This window comes from Papio anubis, chromosome 6 (genome assembly GCF_008728515.1).
Source record: "Papio anubis isolate 15944 chromosome 6, Panubis1.0, whole genome shotgun sequence".
Taxonomy (NCBI): Eukaryota; Metazoa; Chordata; class Mammalia; order Primates; family Cercopithecidae; genus Papio; species Papio anubis.
In genome coordinates, this window is record NC_044981.1 from 131,112,379 (window position 1) to 131,140,011 (window position 27,633).

Consider the following 27,633-nt stretch of genomic DNA (forward strand, 5'->3'; position numbering starts at 1 on the left):
ATAAAGAATAGGCAGGGCAAATTAATTATAATCCAGTCATGTGTTGCTTAAGGGCAGGAATATGTTCTGAGAAATGCATTCTTACACAAGTTCATCATTGTGGAAACATCACAGAGTACACTTACACAAGCCTGGATGGTACAGCCTTCTATACACCTGGGCTATGCGGTCTAGCCTATTGCTCCTAGCTACAAACCTGTACAGCATGTTACTGTACTGAATACCGTAGGCAGTTGTAACACAATGGCAAGGATTTGTATATCTAAGTACATGTAAACATAGAAAAGTTATAGTAGAAATATAGTATTATAATATTATGGGACCACCATCACATAAGCAGTTCGTTGTTGACCAAAATGTTGTTATACAACACATAACTGTACTTGGTAAAAAGAAGCTAGTATATTCCGTAAATTCAGAGACTATTATTATATAATGTTTACCTTTGTGATTTTCTTCCATAGGCTGTTGCTTTATTATTTGAATAACTTTTCAAATTTAATTAATTCGCTTTTGCCTACATTTTAATACTGTTTTGAATTGAGCAGTATTAAAAATTTTATAAGTAGCGGTTTTTCATATTTGGAAAATAGTAATAAATAATCCTAGATCTTTTAAAGCAACAGTGTTATACTGGGTCAAATTTGGTCTCTGAAGGGAACAAAGGACTCCTATTTCCAAAGGCTGGCCCTAAAAGGTTTCTCTCATTTGCTTCCCCACCCCAACCTCTCACCCCAACGGCAAACACACACACACACACACACACACACATACACACAAACACACAAACACACAGACACCACAGGGTTTCTGTTTTTACAAACTCGACTAATGACAGGACAGTAATTTAGTGTTTTTTAAAAATATATTAAACATAAAAACATTTAAAAAATTCATAACTGACTCTAATTCAGTTTAAATAGAAAATAAAAATAAATCACAAATTAAAAAATAAATCACAACTCTGACCAGGCCACACTCACTCAACTCTACCCAATAGAGCGAAGAAAAGAGACACCAGGTAAGTACCTGGAATGGGGAAAGCAAGACAAGTCCTGCTTCCTAAGGAAATTAAGTTTGATACCCTAAGGATGTCACTTCATGTCCTTATCTTAGTTAATTTCAATAAAATTGTTGGCATAAAACTATGACAACAATAGGCTTTATTTCTTTGTTTGTTTTTGTTTGTTTGTTTGTTTGTTTGTTTTTGAGACTAAGTCTCGCTCTGTCGCCCAGGCTGGAGTAAAGTGGTGTGATCTTGGCTCACTGCAACCTCTGCCTCCTGGGTTCAAGCAATTCTCCTGCCTCAGCCTCCCGAGTAGCTGGGACTACAGGCATGTACCACCACACCCAACTAATATTTTTGTGTTTTTAGTAGAGACAGGGTTTTGCCATGTTGGCCAGCTGGTCTGGAACTCCTAACCTCAAGTGTTCCACCTACCTCGGCCTCCCAAAGTGCTGGGATTACAGGTGTGAGCCACCATGCCCAGCCCGAACAATAGGTTTTAAAAAGTGTTTTTATTCTCAGCTGGGAATGGTGGCTCACACCTGTAATCCCAGCACTTCAGGAATCCAAAGTGGGTGGATTGCTTGAGCCTAGGAGCTAGAGACCAGCCTGGACAACATAGCAAGACTCCATCTCTCTTTTGTTTTTGAGACGCAGTTTCACTCTTGTTGCCCAGGCTGGAGTGCAATGGCATGATCTTGGCTCACCGCAACCTCAGCCTCCTGGGTTCAAGCAATTTTCCTGCCTCAGCTTCCCGAGTAGCTGGGACTACAGGCATATGCCACCATTCCTGGCTAATTTTGTATTTTTAGTAGAGATGGAGTTTCTCCATGTTGGTCAGGCTGGTCTCGAACTCCCAACCTCAAGTGATCTGCCCCCCTCAGCCTCCCGAAGTGCTGGGATTACAGGCATGAGCCACCACGCCCGGCCTCTATTTTTTAAATTATTAATAAATAAATGTTTTTATTCTTACTGCATAGATATTTGGTTTTCCAGTATTACTGAAATTATTTAGTAGGAGGTAATTAAGTTTTAAATTCTGTGTGGAAAGCTAGAATGTTCATTAATGAAAGAAAGAAAAAGGTTTTTTGAACTAAGATTTTTGGTAAATTTTCTAATGCTCATACTATGGTTATTTTTCTATTTTCAGAAAAATCTAGTTTTTACAAATATTTCCATCTCCTAATCCAGCTCAATTTAAAAACCATAGTAAATATTGCAAAATTTCATTCAGAAGGAAAAGATTAAAACATTGTTTGAAAAGCTCTAATTTCTATTTATTTCCAAGTAAAAACTTTGGAAATTTGCCCTCTACCTCCTCATGTTCATGTCTAATCATTAATTTAGCTCTGGAAGTTACATATGGAACAATGACAGCTGGCACTTGGAGAATGAGTTGATTTTATCTGTCATAAGTTAGCTCAACTTCCAAGTCCTATATGAAATATTTTGGAACAAATTCTCCATTATCTTCCCCATGTCTAATTAACACAGTTGAAATCAAGGCTGGGGTTCTCTACCACAGCTGGGTGATGGCACAGGTGGGAAATGAGCAAGACTTCTCTCCTGATGCCAGATCAGTTGCCAAGTCCTGTCTTCCTGTGCGGTATCTCTCCTGTTTGTTCTTTTCTTTCCTCTGTAACTGCCACCATTCTTTTTTTTTTTTTTTTGAGATGGAGTATCACTGTGTCACCCAGCCTGGAGTGCAATGGTGTGATCTTGGCTCACTGCAACATCCGCCTTCCCCATTCAAGCTATTCTCCTGCCTCAGCCTCCTAAGAAGCTGGAATTACGAGTGCCTGCCACCACACCCGGCTAATTTCTATATTTTTAGTAGAGACGGGGTTTCACCATGTTAGCCAGGCTGGTCTTGAACTCCTGACCTGAGGTGATCCAACCACCTCAGCCTCCCAAAGTGCTGGGATTACAGGCATGAGCCACCATGCCCGGCCTACTGCCACCATTCTAAGCTGGATCCTCTGACCTGAACAAGTTCCTGAATTGATCATCCTGCCTTCAGAACTTCTAAATCTTCCCTCTCAGACACACACACATGCACACACACACACACCCCTCCCCCCACACACACTCCTAATCTTATTTAACACTGCTGGAAATAAAAACCTATGTTCTAATGAGAACAAACGTCAGACAGAATATGATAAATAGCTGGAATTACAGGCACACACCACTAGGCCTGGTTAATTTTTGTATTTTTTTAGTAGAGATGGGGTTTCACCATGTTGGCCAGGCTAGTCTCGAACTCCTGACCTTGTGATCTGCTCATCTCAGCCTCCCAAAGTGCTGGGATTACAGGCATGAGCCACTGTGCCTGGCCCAGATTAGATTCTTCACTTGCTCTCTTGTTAAGGCTGTATTCAAAATTTCCTTTGATGTAAATTAGTTTACTTCGTATGTTAATGGCAAGAAACTAATGAAACTAGGCTAATCCTGTGTTACAGATGAGAAAAATTAGACTCTAAGATATTAATTTTTCCTAGTTCCCACAACCTAGCCAGGTGGGGAGCCTGACTGTGAATTCTTGGGTTGCAGTTCTTTTAACATTTCAGTGCTGGTTTTTAAAATAATAAACAGCTCACCATTTGAGATTGGGTATTAATGCATGATACCCAGAGGTATTTGGGTGGGTGAGCTCTCACTTTATAGCCCTTTCTCCTGTACCAGTGACCTAACTTCTTTGGTGTTAGACTCTCACCAGTAAATATTTGCAGAATGCACCCCAACTTGGACATATATTTATTTATATATTACATACCTAAGTTACTAAAAATTGTATATAGTATTAGTAGAGCTTAATTTCATTCACATATTTAAGGAAAACACTTTCTAGAGTATGTCCTGAGCCACAGTACACAAAGGGTTAATGAACTTTGATCCCAAAGAGAGGGGTCCGCGCCATCTAGTGAACCAGTGTGAAACTGCACTCTCAGGCCAAACAGGTTTCCAGGTTATTTTGTAGAATAGGCTTAGCCAAATTCCCAGTTCCTGATCCTGAACGTTGGAGCCTAATTCCCTTGTCCCTTGTCTTCTTTCATCTCCTTTTCCTTTGCTTTCCTTTCCATTCTTTCCTTTTTTTTTTTTTTTTTTTTGATGGAATCAAATACTAATTTGATCTGTTGCCCAGGCTGGAGTGCAGTGGTGCCATCTTGGCTCACTGCGACCTCCGCCTCACGGGTTCAAGCAATTCTCCTGCCTCAGCCTCTCAAGTAGCTTGGATTACTGTGCCACCATGCCTGGCTAATTTTTGTATTTTTATAAATTTTTTGTATTTTTCATCACGTAGGCCAGGCTGGTCTCGAACTCCGGGCCTAAAGTGACCTGTGCACATCGGCCTCCCAAAGTGTCATCTCCTTTTTCTTTGTCAAACATCTCTTAGCCACTGTATTGCCATTGTCATTCTATCCCCCTGGCATTACATTCATACATATTAAATAGGCTAGAAAAATGCCGTAAAGTCCAGATACTTTTTATATCTACTTATGCATGAGGAAAAAAGTGCTGGTATGAAATTCAAAAATAGGAATTGTCACTTTAGCTATCACAAAGTGTATATTTATTTGTTTGCTGGCTTATTTTCAGTTTTTTCTACTACAGTACATGAGAGCAGGAGACAGATCTGTATCTCAAATGCTTAGAGCAGGGCCTGGCGCATACATGACAAGCATACAATAAAACGTTGAATCAATGGATTAATTGGTTATTTATGACAGAGTAAGTCATAATGTGTAATAACAATCACTTGAAATGCAGAACTGCTAAATAGCATGCACAAAGTCAAAAATGGTTTTTGTTTTCTCTAAGCACATTTAAATTTTGCAAATGTTTCAATAATCAACATAAATTACAATTATAAATAGTAATAAGAAATAAATGTTACAACTAATTCATTAGCTTGGTCTTACAGCCCTATATGTGCTCTTTTATAAAAACCACAAAGATGACAAAGGTCTTAAAGAGTTGTGTAATCACTCACTCTCTATCAGTCTGAAAGACAGCTGATATCATCTATCTGCTGCCTTAATGGACAGCATAGTGGGGGTAAGAAGGTGCTGGCACTTACAGTCCCTGGGCACAGTCTTAGCCTTACCCCTCATTCTCACCTATATTGTGAAGATAAGGATGCTAAAATCAGCAATCTAATAACAATCACTTCAAATGCAGAACTGCTAAATAGCATGCAAAAAGTCAAGAAAATATCAATGCTCAGGAAAATTCACAGTGATGATAATAGCAGGGTAAGGTTAAGTAGACTTATAATGACAGATGGTTGTTAAAGGCATTATGAGATAAGCAAATAGATACACGAACCCAACAGCCAGCCATTGTCGATCCACAAAGAGATGAACTTTGTCGATTCTGACGTTCTTGGCATAGTGTAGTCGCTTTGGCAAATCAGGAGTCAAATAGGGTTTGAAGTGCTGATCGGGTTTTCGGCACTGAAAAGCAAGTAAGTATTTCTTTATGATACATAAGATATGCAAATTAATTTTAAAAGTTCATCTTCTACGTCAATTTATGAAGCACCTTTTAAAGGTAAGGGGATTTCAGCTTGGCTAATACAATAGGAATATTAAGCCTATTATCGATGTAGTCAGATTCCCTGGTTATTACTTTTATCATTGCAATGATAATCAGGTTGCAATTAAAAATCTGATTTAACACAGGAGGCAGAGGTGAGCCAAGATCATGCCATTGCATTCCAGCCTGGGCCATAGAGTGAGACTCTCTCAAAAAAATAAAAAATCTGATTTAAATTATGAGTTAATATTTTCAGTTTTTATTCCTGGTGGGGGGGTGTATGTGTGTATAACCATATATTATATATAATATATAACCATATATAATATATAAAACTATATATCATATATAATGTATTATATATAACTATATATCATATATATCACATATCATATATACATATCACCATATATAATATATAATATATGACTATATATTATAAAATATATGATACATGATATATGGTTATATATTATATATTTCACATATAATGTATAATATATAACTATATATCATATATAATGTATAATATATAACTATATATCATATCACATATATACATATCATCATATATAATGCATAATATATTACTATATATTATAAAATATGATATATGATATATGGTTATGTATTATATATTGTATAATAGTTATGTATTATATATTTATATTATATAATTATATATAATATATAACTAATATATTATATAATATAATATATAACTAATATATTATATAATATATAATAAATAAACTATATTATATAACATATAATAAATAAACTATATTATATAATATATAATGTAAATAAACTATATTATATAATATATAATATAAATAAACTATATTATATAATATATAATATAAAACCATATTATATATTATATATATAATTATATATGTAATATATAATATAGATTATATAACCATATACCATATATCATATAGAACTATATAATATATGATATATGGCTATATTATATATTATATATAATATATGATATATGGCCATATCATATATCATATATAACCATATATATTATATATTAAACCACTATAAATTACCCTCTTTTTTAACAGAAATGGACAGACATCTAGATTTAGAGAGACAATGACAACTTTTGAGTCTAAATTACATATAAAAATAAATACCATATTAGTAGATATGAGTAAAAAAATTTAAAAGTAGTTTTAAATTACTTTAAAATGAAATTTTTCCTGTTTCCTCATCTTGTCATTTATTTTAAACCACAATATATCATATATATCAAGTGTGTGTCACTTTTAATTTACTTTAATTGCACAAAAAAGTACTTTCCAACAGACTCAATTTATCTTTTAAATAACCTACATTTGCTTAGTTTTCCAATCAAGTCAATGGCTTTTGAAACCTATTATAGTCTCTCTATTTGTAAAAAATACCGTGGGTTCCTTACAAATTGGAGTAAAATTTTGTTTCTTTAATAATTATGACTGTATGGCATATTTTAAAATTGTAGAAATGCAAATCACATTGGTATCTATTTATGTAAAAGAAAAATGAGGTAATGAGAAATAGAACTACAAAGGAACTTTCTCTCCCTCATGACCATTTTGAGAAACAAGAAGAAAAACCATAAACAAAGAAAATGAAATTTTTCCTATTTCCTCATTTTCTTATTTATTTTAAACCACAATATATCATATACATTAACAAGTGTGTGTCACTATTATCTCAGGGACAATTTAGATAAGAAAAATAAGAGAAATTATGAAGCACATAATTTACACAAACAAAATTTAAACAAAATACAGACAGTGGGAGAGCAAGGAGAGTTTAGAGAATAAAAGAGGAAAAACAAAAGTATATATTGCAAACATATTTTTGCCAGTTTTTCTTGTCTATTTTGGTATATTTTCCAGGCTTCTTATGCTTCTGTTTTATTTATCATTACTTCTTTCTTAAGCCAATATTTTTGTAACTTGCAGGCAGGCACAAGCTGGCAGCTGCCGAGTATGCAGCTTCCCCCAAGATGCAAGGGATCAACTATAAACTGTCCCTGTGTGTAATCCGTCACACTTTCCTGGCGTTTGTGTAGCCAGAGTAAATCCAGAGAAAACCAAAGGCACACTGCCTACCTGCGAAGAAGTACCAGTGATTCTTTGCATTCGAGAATGTGGAATGAAGTCTCCAGAGTTGAGATACAATTTTTAACTTTTTTCTTCTCTCTCTCTCTCTCTCTCTCTTTTTTGACTGAGTCTTGCGCTATCACCCAGGCTGGAGTGCAGTGGTGTGATCTTGGCTCACTGCAACCTCCACCTCCTGGGTTCAAGCAATTCTCCTGCCTCAACCTCCAGAGTAGCTGGGATTACAGGTATCCACCACCATGCCCGGCTAATTTTTGTATTTTTAATAGAGAAGACGTTTCACTATGTTGGCCAGGATAGTCTTGAACTCCTGACCTCAAGTGATCCACCCACCTCGGTCTCCCAAAGTGCTGGAATTACAGGAATAAGCCACCAAGCCCGGCCCAGTTTTTGACATTTTATCTCAGAATAAATGGTAATGATGTCTCTCACGTAGTCAGAGTGCTGTAGAACTTAAAAAGTTGCCACTTCATGCTTGGTTATGTCTGTCCAAAATAAACTCAATATAGGTCCACAGAACAGCACTGCTGGGGATACTGTACTACCACATGAAATACTTTCCTGGGAAGGATGGACTATGTGAAACGGTAGTTCATTTCTTTGGGGCTCTGTAACTCCAGGCCCAGTCCATATCTGTGATGCCATACAATGGATTTCCAAAGCCGGCGATACTCAATCCCCTTTCACAACTGGGATTATTAGAGATTTACCCTTCCTCACCAACAGAGCTTCAGTTATGGGGATCATGAGGTGATGAAACAGAAAGAAAACCATATGTGGATTTAGAGAGTGCGCATGTTGAAACTTCTGAACTATGCATCCACTCAGCATGAACACATTGCATGTATACACTTCACCAGAAGAGGGGGCAAGAATGTCTACAGTTTTTACTCAAGCCCAGCATACTGGAAGGTGTTGAGAGAAAAGCAGAGTGATCATCACTGTAAAGAATTTCTGCTCTAAAGGCCATTCTACTTGAAACTTGCAGTGGGTCCCAGATTATATTAACCAGTCTTTGCTCAGTGTTCATCTCCAGTCCTTCGCACTCCATCCTCAGAGATTTTACTCTACAGGCATACCTTGGAGATATTTTGAACTCAGTTCCAGACCACCACAATAAAGCAAGTTGTATGAACTGGTTTTCCAGTGCACATAAAAGTCATGTTTACACTATACTATAATCTTTTCAGTGTGCAACAGCACTATGTCTAAAAAGTACATACCTGAATTTTAAATTTCTTAATTGCTAAAAATGCCAATGATCCTCTGAGCCTTCAGTGAGTTGTCATCTTTTTGCTGGTAGAGGGCCTTGCTTTAATGTTGATGGCTGCTGACTGATCAAAATGGTGGTTGCTGAAGGCTGGGGTGGCTGTGGTAATTTCTTAAAATGAGACAAAAATGAAGTTGGCTGCATCAGTGGACTCTGCCTTTCACAAAGTATTTCTCTGTAGCATCCAAAACTGTTTTATAGCATTTTACCCACAGTAGAACTTCCTTCAAAATTAGAGTCAATCCTCTTAAGTCCTCTCAAAGCTGCTGCTTTATCCACTAAGTTTATGGAATATTTTAAATCCTTTGTTGTCTTTTCAACAATGTTTATGGCATCTTCACAGGGTTAGATTCCATCTCAAGAAACCACTTTCTTTACTCACCCATAAGAAGCAGCTCTTCATCTGTTCAAGTTTTCTCATGAGATTATAGCAATTCAGTCACAGCTACAGGCTCCATTTCTGATTCTAGTTCTCTCTCTCTCTCTCTTTTTTTTTTTTTTTTTTTTTTTTGAGACAGATTCTGGCTCTGTAGCCCAGGCCGGAGTGCAGTGGCGTGATCTCGGCTCACTGCAAGCTCCGCTTCCTGGGTTCATGCCATTTTCCTGCCTCAGCCTCCCCAGTAGCTGGGACTACAGGCGCCCACCACTGCGCCCAGCTAATTTTTTGTATCTTTAGTATAGACGCGGTTTCACCATGTTAGCCAGGATGGTCTCGATCTCCTGACCTCATGATCCGCCCTCCTTGGTCTCCCAAAGTGCAGGGATTACAGGCATGAGCCACCACGCCTGGCCTCTCTTGCTATTTTTACCACGACTGTAATTACTTCCTCTGTTGAAGTCATGAACCCCTCAAAGTTATCCAGGAGGGTTGGAATCAATTTTTTCCAAACTCCTATTAATGCCAATATTTTGACCTCCCACAAATCACAAATGTTTTTAATGGTATCTAGAGTGGTGAATCATTTCCAGAAGGTTTTCACTTTATAATACTTTGCTCAGATGAGAGGTATTATTTATGACAATAGTCTTATGAAATGTATTTCTTAAAGAATAAGACTTAAAAGTTAACATTGCTCCTTGATCCATGGCCTGCAGAATAGATGTTGTGTTAGCAGACATGAAAATATCCATCTCCTTGTACATCTCTATCAGAGCTCTTGGGTGACCAGGTTCATTCTCAGTAAACAGCAATCTTTAGAAAGGAATCTTTTTTTCTGAGCAGAAAGTCTCAACAGTGAGTTCAAAATATTCAGGAAACGGATGCTATAAACAGGTGAGCTGTCATGCAGGCTTTGTTCTTCCATTTACAGAGCACAGGTAGAGTAGATTGAGCAAAATTCATAAGGGTCCTAGGATTTTCAGAATGAGCATTGGTTCAACTTCAAGTCACCAGCTGCATTAGCCCCTAATAAAAGAGTCAGCTTGTCCTTTGAAGTTTTGAAGTCAAGCAATGACTTCTCTAGCTATGAAAGTCCTAGATGGCATCTTCTTCCAATGGAAGACTGTTTCCTCTACATTGAAAATATGTTGCTTAGTGTGGCCATTTTCATCAATGATCTTAGCTAGATCTTCTGGATAACTTGCTGCCGCTTCTATGTCATCACAAATACTTGCTGCTTCACCTTGCACTCTTCTGTTATGGAAAAGGCTTCTTTTTTTTTCTTTTTTTTTTTTAATTTTAGATAGAGTCTCACTCTCTTGACCAGGTTGGAGTGCAGTGGCGTGATCTCAGCTCATTGCAACCTCCGCCTTCCGGGTTCAAGCATTTCTCCTGCCTCTGCCTCCCAAGTAGCTGGGATAACAGGTGCCCACTACCATGCCGGCTAATTTTTTTGTGTATTTTTAGTAGAGATGGGGTTTCACCATGTTGGCTAGGCTGGTTTCAAACTCCTGACCTCAAGTGATCCATCCGCCTTGGCCTCCCAAAGTACTAGGATTACAGGCGTGAGCCACCTCACCTGGCCAGAAGGCTCTTTCTTTAAACCTCACTAACAAACCTCTGCTAGCTTTAAACTTTTCTTCTGCAACTTCCTCACCCATCTCAGCCTTCATAAAGTTGAATAGAGTTAGCGTCTTGCTCTGAATTAGGTTTTGGCTTAAAAGACTGTTGTGGCTGGTTGATTTTGTATCCAGCCACCAAAACTTTCTCCATGTCAGCAATGAGGCTGTTTCACTTTGTTATTATTTATATATTCACTAGAATAGCACTTCTCATTTCCTTCAAGAACTTTTCCTTTGTTTTGACAATTTGGCTAATTGTCTGGTGCAACAGGCCTAGCTTTTGGCCTATCTTAACTTTCAACATGCCTTCTTCATTAAGCTTAATCATTTCTAGCTTTTGATTTAAAATGAGAAATGTGTAACTATTCCTTTTACTTTAACATTTAGAAGCCATTGTAGCATTACCAATTGGCCTAATTTCAATATCGTTATGCCTCAGGGAATAGAGAGTCCAGAGGAGAGGAAGGGGATGGGAAGGGAAACAGCCAGTTTGTGAAGCAATCAGCACACACGTAACATTTATCTGTTAAGTTTGCCATCTTCTGTGGGTAGGATTCAGGAGGCCCCAAAACAATTACAAGAGTAACATCAAAGATAACTGATCACAGATCACCAGAGCATATATAATAATAATGAAAAATTTGAAGTATTGTGAGAATTAACAAAAGGTGACACATAGACATGAAGTGGGCACATGCTGTTGAAAAAATGGCACTGGATAGACGTGCTCAATGCAGAGTTGCCACAAAACCTTCAATTGGTAAAAAATGCAACATCTGCAAAGCACAATGCAGTGAAGCACAATAAACCAAGGTAAGCCTGTAGCTGCATACCCCCTGTACTCAAATAGTTATAGTCGCATTGCAAACAATAGTGAACTCATGAATTTCATGTAGCAGATGTATATTTGTGAATATATTTTAAATATATAACTATAAAAACTATTCCATCATGGTTTTGGCTTGCATTTTTCTGAAAATTAATGACGCTGAGTATTTTTTCACATGTTTGCTGGCTACTTGTATGTCTTCTTTTGAGAAGTGTCTCTTCATTTCTTTTGCCCGCTTTTTAATGGGGTTATTTGTTTTTTGCTTGTTGATTTGTTTAAATTCCCTATAGATTCTGGATATTAGGCCCTTCTTGGATGTGTAGTTTGTGAATGTCTTCTCCCATTCTGTAGGCTGTTTGCTCTGTTGATAGTTTCTTTGGCTATGCAGACGCTCTTAGTTTAATTAGGTCTCATCTGTCTATTTTTTGTTTTGTTGTAATTGCTTTTGGGGACTTAGCCAAAAATTATTTGCCAAGACCCAGGTCAAGAAGGATATTTCCTAGGTTGCCTTCCAGGATTTTTATAGTTTGAGGTCTTACATTTAAATGTTTAACCCATTTTGAGTTAATTTTTATATATGGCAAAAGGTAGGGGTCTGGTTTCAACATCCACATGGCTGGCTAGTTATCCCAGCACCGTTTATTGAGTCCTTTCCCAATTGCTTGTTTTTGTCAGCAAATCACAACCACAATGAGATACCATCTCACACTAGTCAGAATGGCCACCCCTCAAAAGTCAAAAAACAATAGATGCTATGGTGAGGTTGCAGAGAAAAGGAACACTTATACACTGTTGGTAGAAGAGTAAATTAGTCCAGCCACTGTGGAAAGCAGTCTAGAGATTTCTCAAAGAACTTAAAACAGAGATATGATTCTACCCAGCAATTCCATTACTGTGTATATACCCCTCCGCCAAAATAAACCATTCTATCAAAACCACACATACGCTCATATGTGTACTGCTGCATTATTCATAATAGCAAAGACATGGAATCAACCCAGGTGCTCAACAATAGTAGATTGGATAAAGAAAATGTGGTACATATACACCACAGAATACTACGCAGCCATAAAAAAGAATGAAATCATGTTCTTTGGAGCGCCATGAATGGAGCTGGAGGCCGTAATCCTAAGCAAATTAACACAGGAACAGAAAACCAAATACTGCATGTTCTCCCTTATAAGTGAGAGCTAAACATTGAACACACATGAACGTAAGTAGGGGAACAATAGACACTGTGGACTACTAGAGGGAAGAGGAGGTGTGTGGGTTAAAAAACTACTTATTGGGTACAGTGCTCGCTACCAGGATGATAGGCTCCATATTAGAAACCTCAGACTCACACAATATTCCCATGTAACAAATCTGCACATGTACCCTCTGTATCTAACATGAAAGTTGAATTTTTTTAAAAAAAGTTAATAAAAGCAAACACTGTAAAGGTAAAATAAATATAAATAAATAAATAACAAAACTATTACAGAAGACCATTCCAGGTCTCTCCAGGAGTAGTGAATTGTACTTTCAAAAATATTGCTTTAAGATATCTGGAAGTTTCTCTACTTATTTATTTACAATTTGGGATGTGGGAACAAATCAAAAGCAGTTGCAATTATAGTAGTGAGTAAAGAGATTATCTTTTTGACTTGTAAAAAAAAAGATCTGTAAGAGGTGTAATTCACTATCCTCTTATACTAGTCACACAAAAATTGTGCTACCTGAAGCTAACGCCACCCTTTTGAATGAGACATCAGCCCTTTCAATATAAGCCAGGATTTAGTGCTACTATTATTGCAAACTAATTTCTTTGGATGTGTCTGCTCCAAAATGAAAACAACTAAGATAAAAGCAACTAATACACATATAAAATAATGTTGATGGAAGATTTAAAAAATAAATTCCAAGTAGCTTAGACTTAGAAATATAAAATATGAATTTCTCAAAAACCCAGATTAAGGTCATTGCATTAAGTTAAATATATGCATGAAGAATTTTGTATACTTACACTGAGGTTTCTAACAATTTCTTCAGAATTAACTGTTTCAAAAGAAAAAGAAATAAATGACATTACAATTGATAATGAACAAATGCAAAGAATGTGAACCACTCAGATGAATTTGATACATTCATTTATTAATAACTATGATCCGGTAAAATTAAATTAAAAGTTATTTCAAGCAAAGAATTATTTTAGCATTTAGAACACAGTAGGATACATTTCAACTTAACAATATTAGATATTACCATAGACTTTATAGAATGTACTTAAGCATGGGAATTTCCCACTTGTTTCTGTGTGGTCTTCTCAAGAAGTCGGTAGGGAGTCTGATAATCCCAACTTCCTCTCAGAATTAGAGAACTATGGTTATTCATTTTCAGTTTTACCCTTTTTTTCATATAGGTGTCTTCATACTTACAACTAAAAAAGTCATGAGGTACATTAAGAGCTCTGATGCGGGGGGCAGGCCCTTCGTACATGTAGAAGTTTATTCTGGGAAAATAGTCAGTCATGTATTCCATCTTGTTACAATAAGTCTGGTCCATTCCTGAATCAAAAAATAATCATAACAATCCACTGAACATATATAAATGGCAACGGTTGATTTCTGTCGTGTCAAATAGAAGACATTTTATGTTACAGATCTCAAACCAAGTTTCACTGAGAAGTTACACAATTCACTCTATTACTTTACTGTGGCAGAAAATTGTGGCAGTGGAGAACGGTCATGTTTGAGGGAAGCACAGATAGGTATTATAAACAGATCATTTGTTCAACGTATAATAGATTAATGGAAGTAATTCTTACTTTTAAAAGTATATTATTTAGGCTGTGGCTCACACCTGTAATCCTAACACTTTGGGAGGCCGAGGTGGGCGGCTCACTTGAGGCCAGGAGTTTGAGACCAGCCTAGCCAACATGATAAACCCCATCTCTACCAAAAAATACAAAAATTAGCCAGACATGGTGGCGTGGTGGCGTGCACCTATAGTCCCATCTACTCAGGAGGCTAAGGCATGAGAATCATTTGAATCTCAAAGGTGGTGGTTGTAGTGAGCCGAGATCATGCCATTTGCATTCCAGCCTAAGTGACAGAACAAGACTCCGTCTCAAAAAAAAGTATAAAGTAATTTAAATTTATATAAGGAGTATGTGCTATAAAAAGATTTGGTAGTTAACATTTTTATTTGAAGATTTTTCAGACTGCATATAATTTTTTTTTTTTTTAGATAGTCTTGCTGTGTTGCCCAGGCTATAGTGCAGTGGTATGATCTTGCCTCACTGCAGCCTCCGCTTCCCAGGTTCAAGCGATTCTCCTGTCTCAGCCTCCCGAATAGCTGGGACTACAGGTGTGTGCCACCACACCTGGCTAATTTTGCATTTTTAGTAGAGACGGGGTTTCACCATATTGGCCAGGCTCGTCTCGAACTCCTGACCTCAAGTGATCCACCAGCCTCGGCCTCCTAAAGTGAGGGGATTACAGGCCTGAGCCATGGTGTCTGGCTTGCATATAAATTATTATTTTAATTAATTTCTTTTAACAAAATTACACACAAAGTTTCTCTTTAATTTTAAAACAATAGGGCAAAGTGTAAGGGAACAACCTTAGAAAATTTAAAAATACATTACTATGTTTCCCATTATCTGAATGCTCTAAAATATGAACAAAAGTTCTACAGACACACTCTTTTTCCTCCTCATGCCCCATGGCTGGTCCCTTTACAGATATTGGGGCTTGACTTTAAATGTCCTCCTCAAGAAGACACTTTGACTACCCTAGCTAGGAAAGATCTACTCCATATCTAGGAAAGTACCTAGCATTGACTAGGCACTTAAAAAATATCTGTAGAGGCCAGGCGCGGTGGCTCACGCCTGTAATCCCAGCACTTTGGGAGGCCGAGGTGGGTGGATCACGAGGTCAGGAGATCAAGACCATCCTGGCTAATATGGTAAAACCTTGTCTCTACTAAAAATACAAAAAATTAGCCAGGCGTGGTGGCAGGCGCCTGTAGTCCCAGTTACTTGGGAGGCTGAGGCAGGAAAATGGCATGAACCCGGGAGGCGGAGCTTGCAGTGAGCCAAGATCGCCCCACTGCACTCCAGCCTTGGCGACAGAGCCAGACATCATGTCAAAAAAAAAAAAAAAATTCTGTAGAATGAGTGCATATGTACTTCAAAACTGTTTGAATGCATTTTGCATGAGGTTGGAGAGGGTGTCCCCACTGTTTCACTTCCTTTAACATTCAGGTTAATCAAAATCAAGAGTTAACCTCAAGTAGAGAAATGTGAGGTGACAGTAACTTTAAAGATGAAAAGCTATGTATAAACACACATCTATTTACATAACTAAAAAAAATACACACGGTGTGGCAAAACTTGCCAGCTACAGTAAACTGCAGCCAATCTACATGAACGAACCATGGCTGGAATGAAGGCCCCAAAGCACTCTTTAGATTGAATAAAAACCCAACCACATCCCTGTTAAATATCATTAACTCCACTTTTACAAAACATAGTGTCTATAGGTAGGTTTTCAAGACTATTAGAATAATTAAACTAGAAATTTTAATGTAGTCCTCTTTTCATCACAATCTACCACAATTCATTCCTTGCTTCTTCAAGAGACTTTAGGTCTAGAAGTAGAGATTTTAAAATATCACTGTTATCTGTGTATGATTCCTGAAGTGATAAATTATAATCAATAATAAAATAAGAATGTTTTTAAAAGCATACCATGGTCAGCCAGAAGGATGATATTGACACAGTTGTGCAAATTCCGCTGCTTCAGGCCTTCCATCAGCATCCCAAAAGCATGATCTACTACCTGTAAGGCTTTAATTACCTAAAAAATAATTTGGAGTTAAGATTGTCATAATGAATTGTCTTAATTAGCCAAACCATTATCTAATCAAGTAAAAATTAAACACATCTCAGTCTCTGAAATTGCTGGTTTTGAAACAGAACATCAGAGCCCAGCACTAGCACCCATGCTACTATATTCATCGAATACCAATTCCCTAAATTTCTGTAAACAAAAATCTAAACCATGCTTCCTACAAAGGAAGATAGACTGCTGGCCAATAAATATGTGAAACCATGCTGAATGTCAACAAACACTATCCAACTGTAAAGATTTTCATAGTGATGCTCTAAGTTAGAGAGAAGAGTGGATAGATACTTCTAAGATAGCCTAAAGGTCACACACATTCCAGAGGGTCATGTGCAATAGGTTTCCAAAGAGTTAAAAACAGCATCTGTAACCCAATAATTCTACTTCTGGGCATTTGTCCTAAGTCAACACTTGGTGTACAAATAAAGACTTGCATACAAACACAGTCATCACATTATTGATTTATAATTTAAATGCAAGGAAAAATAATTTATTTATTTATTTTTAGGGACAGGGTCTTACTCTGTTGCCCAGGCTAGAGTAAAGTGGCACAATCACCACTCACTGCAGCTTTGATCTTATGGGCTAAAGCAATCCTCCTGTCTCAGCCTCCTGAGTAGCTGGCACCACAGGTGGACACCGTCATGCCTGGCTAATTCTTTAATTTTTTGTACAGATTAGATCTCATTAAGTTTCCCAGGCTGGTCTCAAACTCCTGGGCTCAAGTGATCCTCCTGCCTCAGCCTCTCAAAGTGCTGGAATTACAGGTGTGAGCTAACACATTTGGCCACAAGGAAAAATAGATGACACATTTTTAAGAAGACTTACTCTATAGCCATGAAAAGATACTTTTAAAGAACAATGGGGCTGGGTGTGGTGGCTCAGGCCTGTAATCCTAACACTTTGGGAGGCTGAGGCGGGTGGATCACCTGAAGTCAGGAGTTCGAGACCAGCCTGGCCAACATGGCGAAACCCCATTTTTACTAAAAATGTAAAAATTAGTTGGGCATGGTGGCAGGCACCTGTAATTCCAGCTACTCAGGAAGCTGAGGCAGGAGAATCACTTGAACCCCAGGGGGCGGTGAGCCAAGATTGCAGCACTTCACTCCAGCCTGGGCGAAAGAGCGAAACTCCCTCTCTCCATTCCCTCACACACACAAAAAACAATGACATAGGAAAATAGTCACAAACAATGTTAAGCATTAAAAATGAAAACCAAACTGTATACATACTGCATAATCCTGATTTTGTTTTGAAATATATTTAGCATTTCTTAGTAAATATGCATGCACAGAAAATTAAAAGGAAATATATCAAAGTACTATTGACAGTGGTTGTCTCTAAATAGTAGAATTAGAGTTCATTTTATTTTATTGTTTATACTCACTGCTTTGTGTCTTTAAATTTTCTACACTTTATGAATATAATTCATGGAACTGACATAAAGTTTAAGTAAATTTCACTGATGTAAATTTTCTGTGTGTGTGTGTGTGTTGTTTTTTTTTTCCAGAGAATAAGAAAGCATAATAGCAATGGATTGGGGAAAGAAATGTTTTATCTCTCAGAGTACTATTATAACAATGATTGCCTCTTTTTTTCTTTGAGAAGGAATTTTACAAGCCTGATAGAGTTAAGATCTTTAGTGCATTGTGTCTTAAAATCCTCACAGCAAATATTCATGGATGGAGCTACTGGAATAGTCAGTTGTAAAGGTCAGGAAACTTGAGGTTTAAAGAAGTTAAGTGACATGTTCACAGTCCTTCAGTTAATAAGGGACAGAGCAGGACTTGAACACAAGCCGCTCTCTACCTACTGCTCAATCCATCATCAACTCCAAGATGCTTTCCTGGCCTTCAGTCTTAGGGTGACCCGCACTTCGCTTTGCCAGCGAGAGTCACTGTTTCCACCTGTTGTCATGACATAATGTCCCCTTTTACATAGTCATCTGACTCACTCCCCCAACCACACCAAGAACCCCTCCTCTTCTGTCCTCTGCCAGCACCCTGTCATCTGGCTGCCACTGGACTCTTTACAGTTTTGAAATCATCTGTGTACCTGTCTGCCTCTCAAGGAGAGCATGAGTTCTCGCAGGGAAGGGATCATGCAACACAACTCATTACATATTTCTTGAACCCAGATTCTGTCATGAAGTACACACTTGATAGAACATGAAATGCCAGTCCCCTACTCTCACCCAGCCAAAGAAAAGAAACAAGAAATTCCTATAATAGGAAACAATTGAGTAGCTTTGTTAAGTTTGAGTGATAAGTTTTTCACTTAGTGAATGTGCCAAAACAAACTAAAATAGCCTTTTTACTGTCAATTTATAAGTCATATTAACCCCGATTAAAGGTATGTGATTAAAACTAACAATAATAATTAAGAAGTCACAAAACCTTCTACTTCCATTCATTTGCCTCTTCTCCTCAAGTTTTAAGTGACATTTGGTCCTAACCCTTCTATTTTCTCACTTTGCTTTCTCCTTAGGCCATCTCCACTTACACGCACCATCTATATGCTGCCGATATCCCAGATCTTCACCTCCTTTGAGCTTTAAATCCACATTCATTTGCCTTCTGGACATCTCCATTTGGACAACACAGACACCTCAATTGCAAAACGAGCATCTCCCCAAACTTACCCTCCTTTAGTGGTCTTATTAATATAAATGGGACCACCTGCCGGCACATGATAGAAACTAGGAAATCAATCTTGATCCCCCAACCCCCTCACCCAACTCACACTAAGTCATGCCACGTCTATCTCCTAAATGAATCTGTTATATCTTCTTCCATCCACAATTGTTGCCTCTACCTTAGTCCAAGTCACTGTTATCTCTTTTCTGGAATGTTGGGAAAGCTAACCTGTCTCTTCCCACCTGTCTTTTCCTCTTACAAAATAAAAGTGATCTCTAAATACACATAGATCTGGTCCTGTCACCTCCCTTATTACAATGCTTCTCGTTTTACTTTTTCTAGCCTGCAAGGACTTGCAAGGCCCTGCAGAATTTGGTGCCTGACTCCTTCTCTGGGCTTCCTCTTAGCCCTCTTCCCTGCTTCACAATGCTGCAGACATTGGTGGGAGATAATTCTCATAGCTTGTCCAACAGCTCTGGCACAGCAGAGCACAAATAAGGGTGAGTTGCTACTATTATTCTTACCATGATCACACTGTCTACTTGCTGAGCCATCTAGCCATTTGTTTGTCAAACCATTTGCTCATTTTATGTGTTCCTCCAATGTGCACAGCTCCTTCCTCAATAAGCCCACTTGCAAATTCTGTTTTCTTTTTGTCACTCAGAGGAGAGTCTCCTAACCAGGCTAAATGTGCACCCTACTCTAGACTAGATTGAGACTGCCTAGATAGATCTCTTGGGGGAACCTTGATCTTTTCCTTTGCAGCACTTTTCAAAATTATACTTAGAACGTACTTGGGTTTTAAACTAGACCACTGAATGGGGGGAAAAAAAGGACATGGTGCCTAATCTCAAGTCAGCTCCTGAGGTGCAACGAATGCAAATACAGTGTCCCTTCTCAAATGACAAATCATATCAAACACGGCTAACAGTTAAAATAGAAAAGAATGGCTGGGCGAGGTGGTTCATGCCTGTAATCCTAGCACTTTGGGAGACCGAGGCAGGTGGATTACCTGAGGTCAGGAGTTCAAGACCATCCTGGCCAACATGGTGAAACCCCATCTCTACTAAAAATACAAAAATTAGCCTAGCACAGTGGCACGTGCCTGCAGTCCCAGCTACTCAGGAGGCTGAGACAGGAGAATTGCTTGAACTCAGGACATGGAGGTTGCAGAGAGCCGAGACTGCACCACTGCACTCTAGCCTGGGTGACAGAGCAAGACTCCATCTCAAAAAATAAATAAAGAAAAAATAAAATAACATAAAAAGAAGGCATGGTAAATATATTTTAGATAGTTCATGCTTAGAGTAACCTGAAAAGGCATACAATTCTGTGATACAGTCTAGAGCTGTGCAGGAATATAACAGAGGCCCAAGGCTTAAAAGTGGTGAGGCTTGAGCAAGTCCCTATATTATGAATCATTTTGGCCTAATAGGAAGGAAGGAAAAAAGTTTTTCTGAGAAATTGCAAAGGCATGGTGCCAGAACGAATATGCTTGCATTCCAATTGAGGGCAATTGTTCAAAGAGTTTCCATGGGGTGGGGAAAGCCATACTCGTGGCAGCCTTTGCAACTTTCCATTGTGTCCAAGACAATAGAGGCTTTAGTGGAGTTTAGAAGACAGAATGTCTTGTTTTGCTAAAAGCAATATTTAAGGACTATGTTTGTGTAGTAGAATCATAACAGAATGGCCTAGATAATGAATAAACTTACATTAGAGAGTCCACTTCAATGATAATGGGAGCCTAGAAGGGAAATAACTGTGCCTGAGGTAATAACATGTTAAATCCAATTATAAGGAACTTATAAATGAACTGTGGGAGACTAGTCAGCTGGATATACCACAATGGACTTGCAGGTGACTTAGCCTGAAATACACCACACTAGTATGAATCGGTTTATGTAATATCTAGCCTTAATGTTTTCATTATATGCAACAACAGTGCCACATCTAAGTATTCAATGATAGTTTTTCAAATGATTCAAGATATAGTTAATAACGCAGTTGTCCTTTCTAGAATTTCAACTATTTTATGGTTAAGAAGGCAGTTGAACCATGGCATCCCTTTTATACCTTTAACTATTTTGATCTTCTTGTGTATGTATCAAATACATTTGTGCTCAGTAGAAGTTAAAGAATACTATTTTGTTTTGCGGGTTAGGGTTAGATGATTTTACATTGTTTTGTTTTTTTAAAACAAAACAAAACAAACTTACTCTGGCACTGACTGGTCCACCTGCATGTCCAGAGGAATCAGGTTCTTCAAAATACATGGTATAAAAACTGGGTCTAAGGGTAAAATTGAAACAGAAATATGTTATCAATTTGCAATAAACTTACAGGCTGGATTGGGGGATTTTGTAGATCTCAGGCTTGCCGGCCATTGCCTTTTCTTTCTCTCTAACCTCCGCCTCTTTGTTCAGACCCGGTAGTTCTACTTGGCTCCAGCAAGGATAGGTTTCCTGACAGGAATTAAATAAGACTTTCCCAGATATAAGCACTGGTACGCCCCTGTTGTGAAATTCTGTTTTGTTCTTGCAGTTCAGACCAGTTTTGGTGTGCCCCAGTCCTTTCTGTTTCCCAGTTTCTGACTTTTTGCTGATTCTTGGTTCTGTTATACTAAGTTCTTTCTTCCGGTGTCTGGTTTCTGATGCACTGTGTACCTGGAGCTCCTGGTTAGCCTTCAATGAGCCTCCATGCTCACTCCAATCTGTGGGCATGGGCTTGATGGAGCACCTCTGGCTCTTGGAGTCAGTCCTTATCACTGAGTGTCAGGCCTGCTCCCAGCTCTGCTCCATTCCACATCTGGCTTTGGCTCTGTGATAGTTGCCTCTGCTCTCTGGTGTTAGCGCTATCTCTGTTGTTCAATAATGTCAACCACATTTTCGAAAACAAAAAGTTACCAGCTCTCAGGAATAATTTCCTTTATTTTATTTTTGAGACAGAGTTTCACTGTGTCACCCAGGCTGAAGGGCAGTGGCATGATCATAGCTCACTGCAGCCTCAAACTTCTGAGCTCAAGTGATCATCCCACCACAGCCTCCCAAGTAGTTGGGACTACAACTGCGTACCACCATGACCAGCTAGTTTCTTTACTTTTTTTTCGAGACAGGGTTTCACTGTGTTGTCCAGGCTGGTCCGGGACTCCTGGGCTCAAGTGATCCTCCTGCCCCAACCTCCCAAAGTGCTGGGATTACATGAGTGAGACCCCCCCTGCCCAGCCAGGAATAATTCATGAAAAGTGCCCATTAAAAGGCAATGCCACATTGTTTCAAAAATAGCCAAAAATTGTAATTTAAAGTGAAGAAATAACTTCATTTTTTACCCATATATATGCCACTATGCCAGCACTTTTCTGATACTCGACATTACCTTTCAGCTTTGGGCAGGTCCAGCCATTTTAACAATGTAGAAATCCTCTCTTCATATGGGACACTTCTGAAAAAATAGAGTAGAAATAATTCTTTAAAATGAATCAAATCAAGAATAACTCCATTACATTCCTATTCAGAAAGGTTAATATCTTCAGCTATCCATTTTGTGTTCCTATATAATCACAATACTGAAAGGTATTCACTATTATTCAAAGGGATTTCTGTTTATAGATACACTTGCAGCACTATAAATGAAATGCAGATTGTTTTATTTCACCTCACCCTTCTCTCCTTCAGTTTCCCCCAAATGAAATAAAAGACAATTGATTATGATCCATTAATTCCATTTTTAAAAATTTATGCATATGCGTATATTGAACATCTATTGCCGGATACTATTTGTTCACTCAAAACAGAATTTATCAGTGAGCAAACCAAAGATTACATTCTAGTGCAGGAAGACAAGTAACAAACAATTGACCTAATATAAAAATAAGGTATAGTGTATTAAAAGGTGATAAATGCTGTGGACAAAAAAAAAAAAAAACAACAACACTACAGCAGAGTAACTGAGATGAAGGTGGTTTGGAATTTTAAATCTTAAGTATAACTGGGGTAAGACAATACTGAGAAGGTAATTTTTCAACAGCGCCAGAAGGCAGTGAAAGAGTAGGCATTCAGATCCATGAAGCAAATCATCTCAGGGAGGGTGAACAGCCAGTGCAATGTCCTGCAGCAGAAGCAAGCCTAGTATGTTGAAGTCCACCAAGGAGTTCAGAGTGAGCACCTGAGGGAGTAGCAGAAGAGGAGGTCGGAGAGGTAAGGGGACATCAGAGGTCATACCACATAGGGCCTTGTAAGCTTTTACTCTGAGTGACACAGGGAGCCACTGAAGTTTTGGTGCCAAATAATGCCATAATTGGACTTGCATTTTATTTTATTTTATTTATTTGAGATGGAGTCTCGTTCTGTCGCTCAGACTGCAGGAGTCCCTGATCTCAGCTCACTGCAACCTCTGCCTCCTGGGTTCAAGCTATTCTCCTGCCTCAGCCTCCAGAGTACCCAGGATTACAGGCAATGTGCCACAATGCCTGGCTAATTTTTGTATTTTTTCTTCTGGTAGAGATGGGGTTTCACCATGTTGGCCAGGCTGGTCTTGAACTCCTGACCTCAAGAGATCAGCCCACCTCAGCCTCCCAAACTGTTGCGATTACAGGCGTGAGCCACCGCACCTGGCTGGACTTGCATTTTAAAGGAATCCCTCTGGTGGGTGGGATGAGACTAGAAGCAGAGAGATGAGTAAAGAGGCAACTGCAGTTAATACAGGCAAGAGATGACAGCTCGAACCAGAGTGGTAATGCTAGAGGTAATAAAAAGTTCTCAGGCTACACAGATTTTTAATTAGAGCCAAAAGCATTTACTGAGAGACTGCTTGAGTGATATAAAGGAAAGGAGTCAATGGTGACTTCCAAGATTTTTGGCTTAAACAACTGGATTAATTGAATTGCCGCCAAGATTAAGACAAAAACATCCTGATCATTTCTGCCTAACTGGGAGAATATCTGAAAGTGCTTCACTTTCACTACCGGTTGTAAGGCATGTATATGGAAGGAAAGGAGCCATTTATAGCCACTTCTGATCCAGGCCAAAAGTAGGTGGCGGCTTTTAAACCTTGATACATTGCTGTCAGCCACATCTGTAAGAAGAGAAAATTTAGGATAAGCGAAAGTCAATAATTACTTTGGGTAGAAATGGTGTACCTTACCAGAAACTAAACAAGATTAACAGTTGCAACATGTATTAAAATTGAAATTTTAATCTTTGTAGCAATTAAAAGATATAATTATCTAAGAATCTGCCTCAAAAACCAAAAACATAGCAAGCTACTAAGAAGCAAGATCATTTCTTTTCAAACTGGTAAAATTGGATGGTTCCTCTCTCCCTTTAAAAGAATTACAACCTGTAATCCCAGCACTTTGGGAGGCTGAGGCAGGTGGATCACAAGGTCAGGAGATCGAGATCATCCTGGCCAACATGGTGAAACCCCATCTCTACTAAAAATACAAAAAAATTAGCTGGGCGTGGTGGTGCGTCCCTGTAGTCCCAGCTACTCAGGAGGCTGAGGCAGGAGAATTGCTTGAATCCAAGAAGCGGAGGTTACAGTAAGCTGAGATCGCACCACTGCATGCCAGCCTGATGACAGAGTAAGACTCTGTCTCAAAAAAAAAAAAAAAATTACAAAACAAAATGAGGAAAAACATTAACAGATAATCTTTCTGAGTAACTTCCAGATAGATACATTTATAACCCAACACCCAAGTTTAAACCTAGCTATTTGAGTTAACAGCCATAAATGTTTTAAAAATTCAAGTTACAAATAGTGGTAAAACACCTTCCCACCCTCAGCCTTTAGAAACTATATGGGTGACATAGAACTTGCTCCACTGAGCAAGAAGAGTGACCTCCTGCCACACTGAGAAATGGAGGTTACTTCAGTTGGCACGTGTAGAATGCTACATACTGGTTGCCCATGCCACCAGGCTGGATTATTTTGTTCCTCTGAAGAAAGTGAAAAATTCTTGTTGAGATTTACATCATACATATTATTGTCAATGATGCCATGTGATTCCGGATACAAGCCCTAAAATGATAATTTAAAAAAAGATGTAAGATAAAATATTAGTAAAATAGAAATTTAAATTAAAATAGCACACGATCTATTACTCATATCTAGGAAAGGTACTATATATCTTTCAGTGTAAAACACCTGGACCTGAACTTAAATATTAGAAGATATTGTCATCCCTTGGCTTTCATAGGGCATGGTTCCATGACCTCCCTCAGGTACCAAAATCAGAAGATGTTTAAGTCCCTGCTAGAAAATGTCTTGGGATTTGCATATAATCTATGCATACCCTCCTATATATTTTAATCATCTCTAGATTACTTATAATAGCTAATACAATATACATGCTATGTCAATCATTGTTGTATTGTTTAGGGAATAGTGACAAAAAAAGTCTATACATGTTCAGTACAGATGCAATTTTTTTCCAAATATTTCCTTCCTTCCTTCCTTCCTTCCTTCCTTCCTTCCTTCCTTCCTTCCTCCCTTCCTTCCTTCCTTCCTTTCTCTTTCTTTTCTTTCTCTCTTTCTTTCTTCCACTTTTATTTTAGGTTTGGGGGTACATCTGAAGGTTTGTTACTTAGATAAACAGGTGTCATGGGGGTTTGTTGTACATATTATTTCATCACCCAGGTATTAAGCCAGTACTCAATAGTTATCTTTTCTGCTCCTCTCCCTCCTCCCATCCTCCCCACTCAAGCAGACCCCAGTGTCTGTTGTTTCCTCTTTGTGTTAATAAGTTCTTATTATTTAGCTCCCATTTATAAGTGAGAACATGTGGTATTCAGTTTGCTAAGGATGATAGTCTCCAGCTCCATTTATGTTCCCACAAAAAATATGAGCTTGCTTTTTTATGGCTGCATAATATTCCATGGTGTATATGTACCACTTTCTTTATCTAGTCTGTCATTGATGGACATTTAGGTTGATTCCACCCAAATATTTTTAATTCACAGTTAGTAGAATCCAAGGATTCAGAACCCACACATATGGAGGGCCAAGTGTGCATATATATATTTTTTCTAGTTCTACCATGTTCATAGCAGCAAATAAGAGACATTAGGCTGATAGCTTGTCCTGATGGTGTTAATATAACTTTTGTGTGCTTAGTAACTGTTTAATTAACTGTTAAACTTTCCCATATTAGAATAATGATTAGCCACTGGTTATATTATCAATAATAGCAAATAATTTACTAGATAGAAGCTTTCTATACATCAAATATCCTGGCTAAAGTGAATTAAAGGGTGTTACCAGCATTTTAAAGGCAGCCTGCCAAGTCTCTACCCATCTTCCCTGCCATCCACCCACCTATCCAACCAATCATTTATTTAATCAAATCTCACATATTTCTTTAATCATTCCACACATTTTTATTAAATGACTATAGATTTTAGGGTCTTTATTTTAGAACATTGCTAGGTATATGAATATGTATGCATATATATGTATAAAAATATATAAATAGTAAATTAATTGCATTTATGCATAATCCCTTATTTTATGTATACATATATGTACATATGGTATATATTTATGTATATATGTATATACGGTCAATTATTATTTTTATAGTAGTTCTATAAAGTTGTCATGAACACTAAACTAATGATTACTGAACCATTGCTCCTAGGAAAAACACAGAATTAGGTTCCTGAGAGCCTCTGGTTACAACAGTTTTGTCTTCTGATCAATACATAACCTTGTTTTATGAGTGTTTTTGTTTGAAGTCACCTTATTTTTGTATATTGTTGGTTCACTCATGGTATAACTCAGGCCTGAGCAAAGTTTACCTAACACACATATTTCCTCTGTAAGGCAATTCACAGCCTTCTTGCTCTTAGGAACACCAGAAACCACGTCAGCACTATGCAAGGGGACCATTTTAACCAGTGAAATAACTCCCCCTAAAACATGAGCATATAAAAAGTATGACATTCAATAAACAGTAAGATTGTGAAAATGATACTTGTTTATAGTATGACAGCTAAAACAAGACAGCAGAATGTCTCCTGGTTAGACCTTAGCTAGGAACATGAGCATTGGGCAACTCAACTTTTTGTGCTTCTTTGTGATGGCTGCAAATGACGATAAATGCACTGTACTTATTGATTTGGGGGTTACAAATAAATTTTAGCAAGTAGGCAAACCCACAAATACAGAGTCTGCAAGTAATGAGAATATATACACACATTTGTGTGGGGGTTAAAATTTAAATGTCACAGTTACTGTTCCATAGTAATAAAAGATTAAAACTCAAACTAACAAAGACACAAATATCCTTTGAGGCAGCGGATGCCTTAAATGTGTTCTAAATCCACCTGTCTTAAATAATTT

General features: G+C 37.9%; 1 protein-coding gene across 5 annotated transcripts in view; it reads right to left on the minus strand.

Moving 5' to 3' along the window:
* The window catches only part of ENPP3 (ectonucleotide pyrophosphatase/phosphodiesterase 3), a 118,275-nt gene that overhangs the window by 51,412 nt on the left and 39,230 nt on the right, over positions 1-27,633 (minus strand). For all 5 annotated transcript variants that reach the window (XR_002521773.2, XM_009206081.4, XM_009206080.4 and 2 more), the window contains exons 9-16: positions 25,192-25,311; positions 24,257-24,366; positions 22,669-22,734; positions 21,513-21,585; positions 16,504-16,612; positions 14,189-14,317; positions 13,777-13,808; positions 5,336-5,463 (exon numbers count right to left, since the gene is read on the minus strand). Coding sequence is in view for 4 of the 5 variants with exons in the window: in XM_009206081.4 (XP_009204345.1) it covers positions 5,336-5,463; positions 13,777-13,808; positions 14,189-14,317; positions 16,504-16,612; positions 21,513-21,585; positions 22,669-22,734; positions 24,257-24,366; positions 25,192-25,311 (767 nt within the window). In the remaining variant the exon portion in view is untranslated. The remainder of the gene's footprint in view (positions 1-5,335; positions 5,464-13,776; positions 13,809-14,188; positions 14,318-16,503; positions 16,613-21,512; positions 21,586-22,668; positions 22,735-24,256; positions 24,367-25,191; positions 25,312-27,633) is intronic.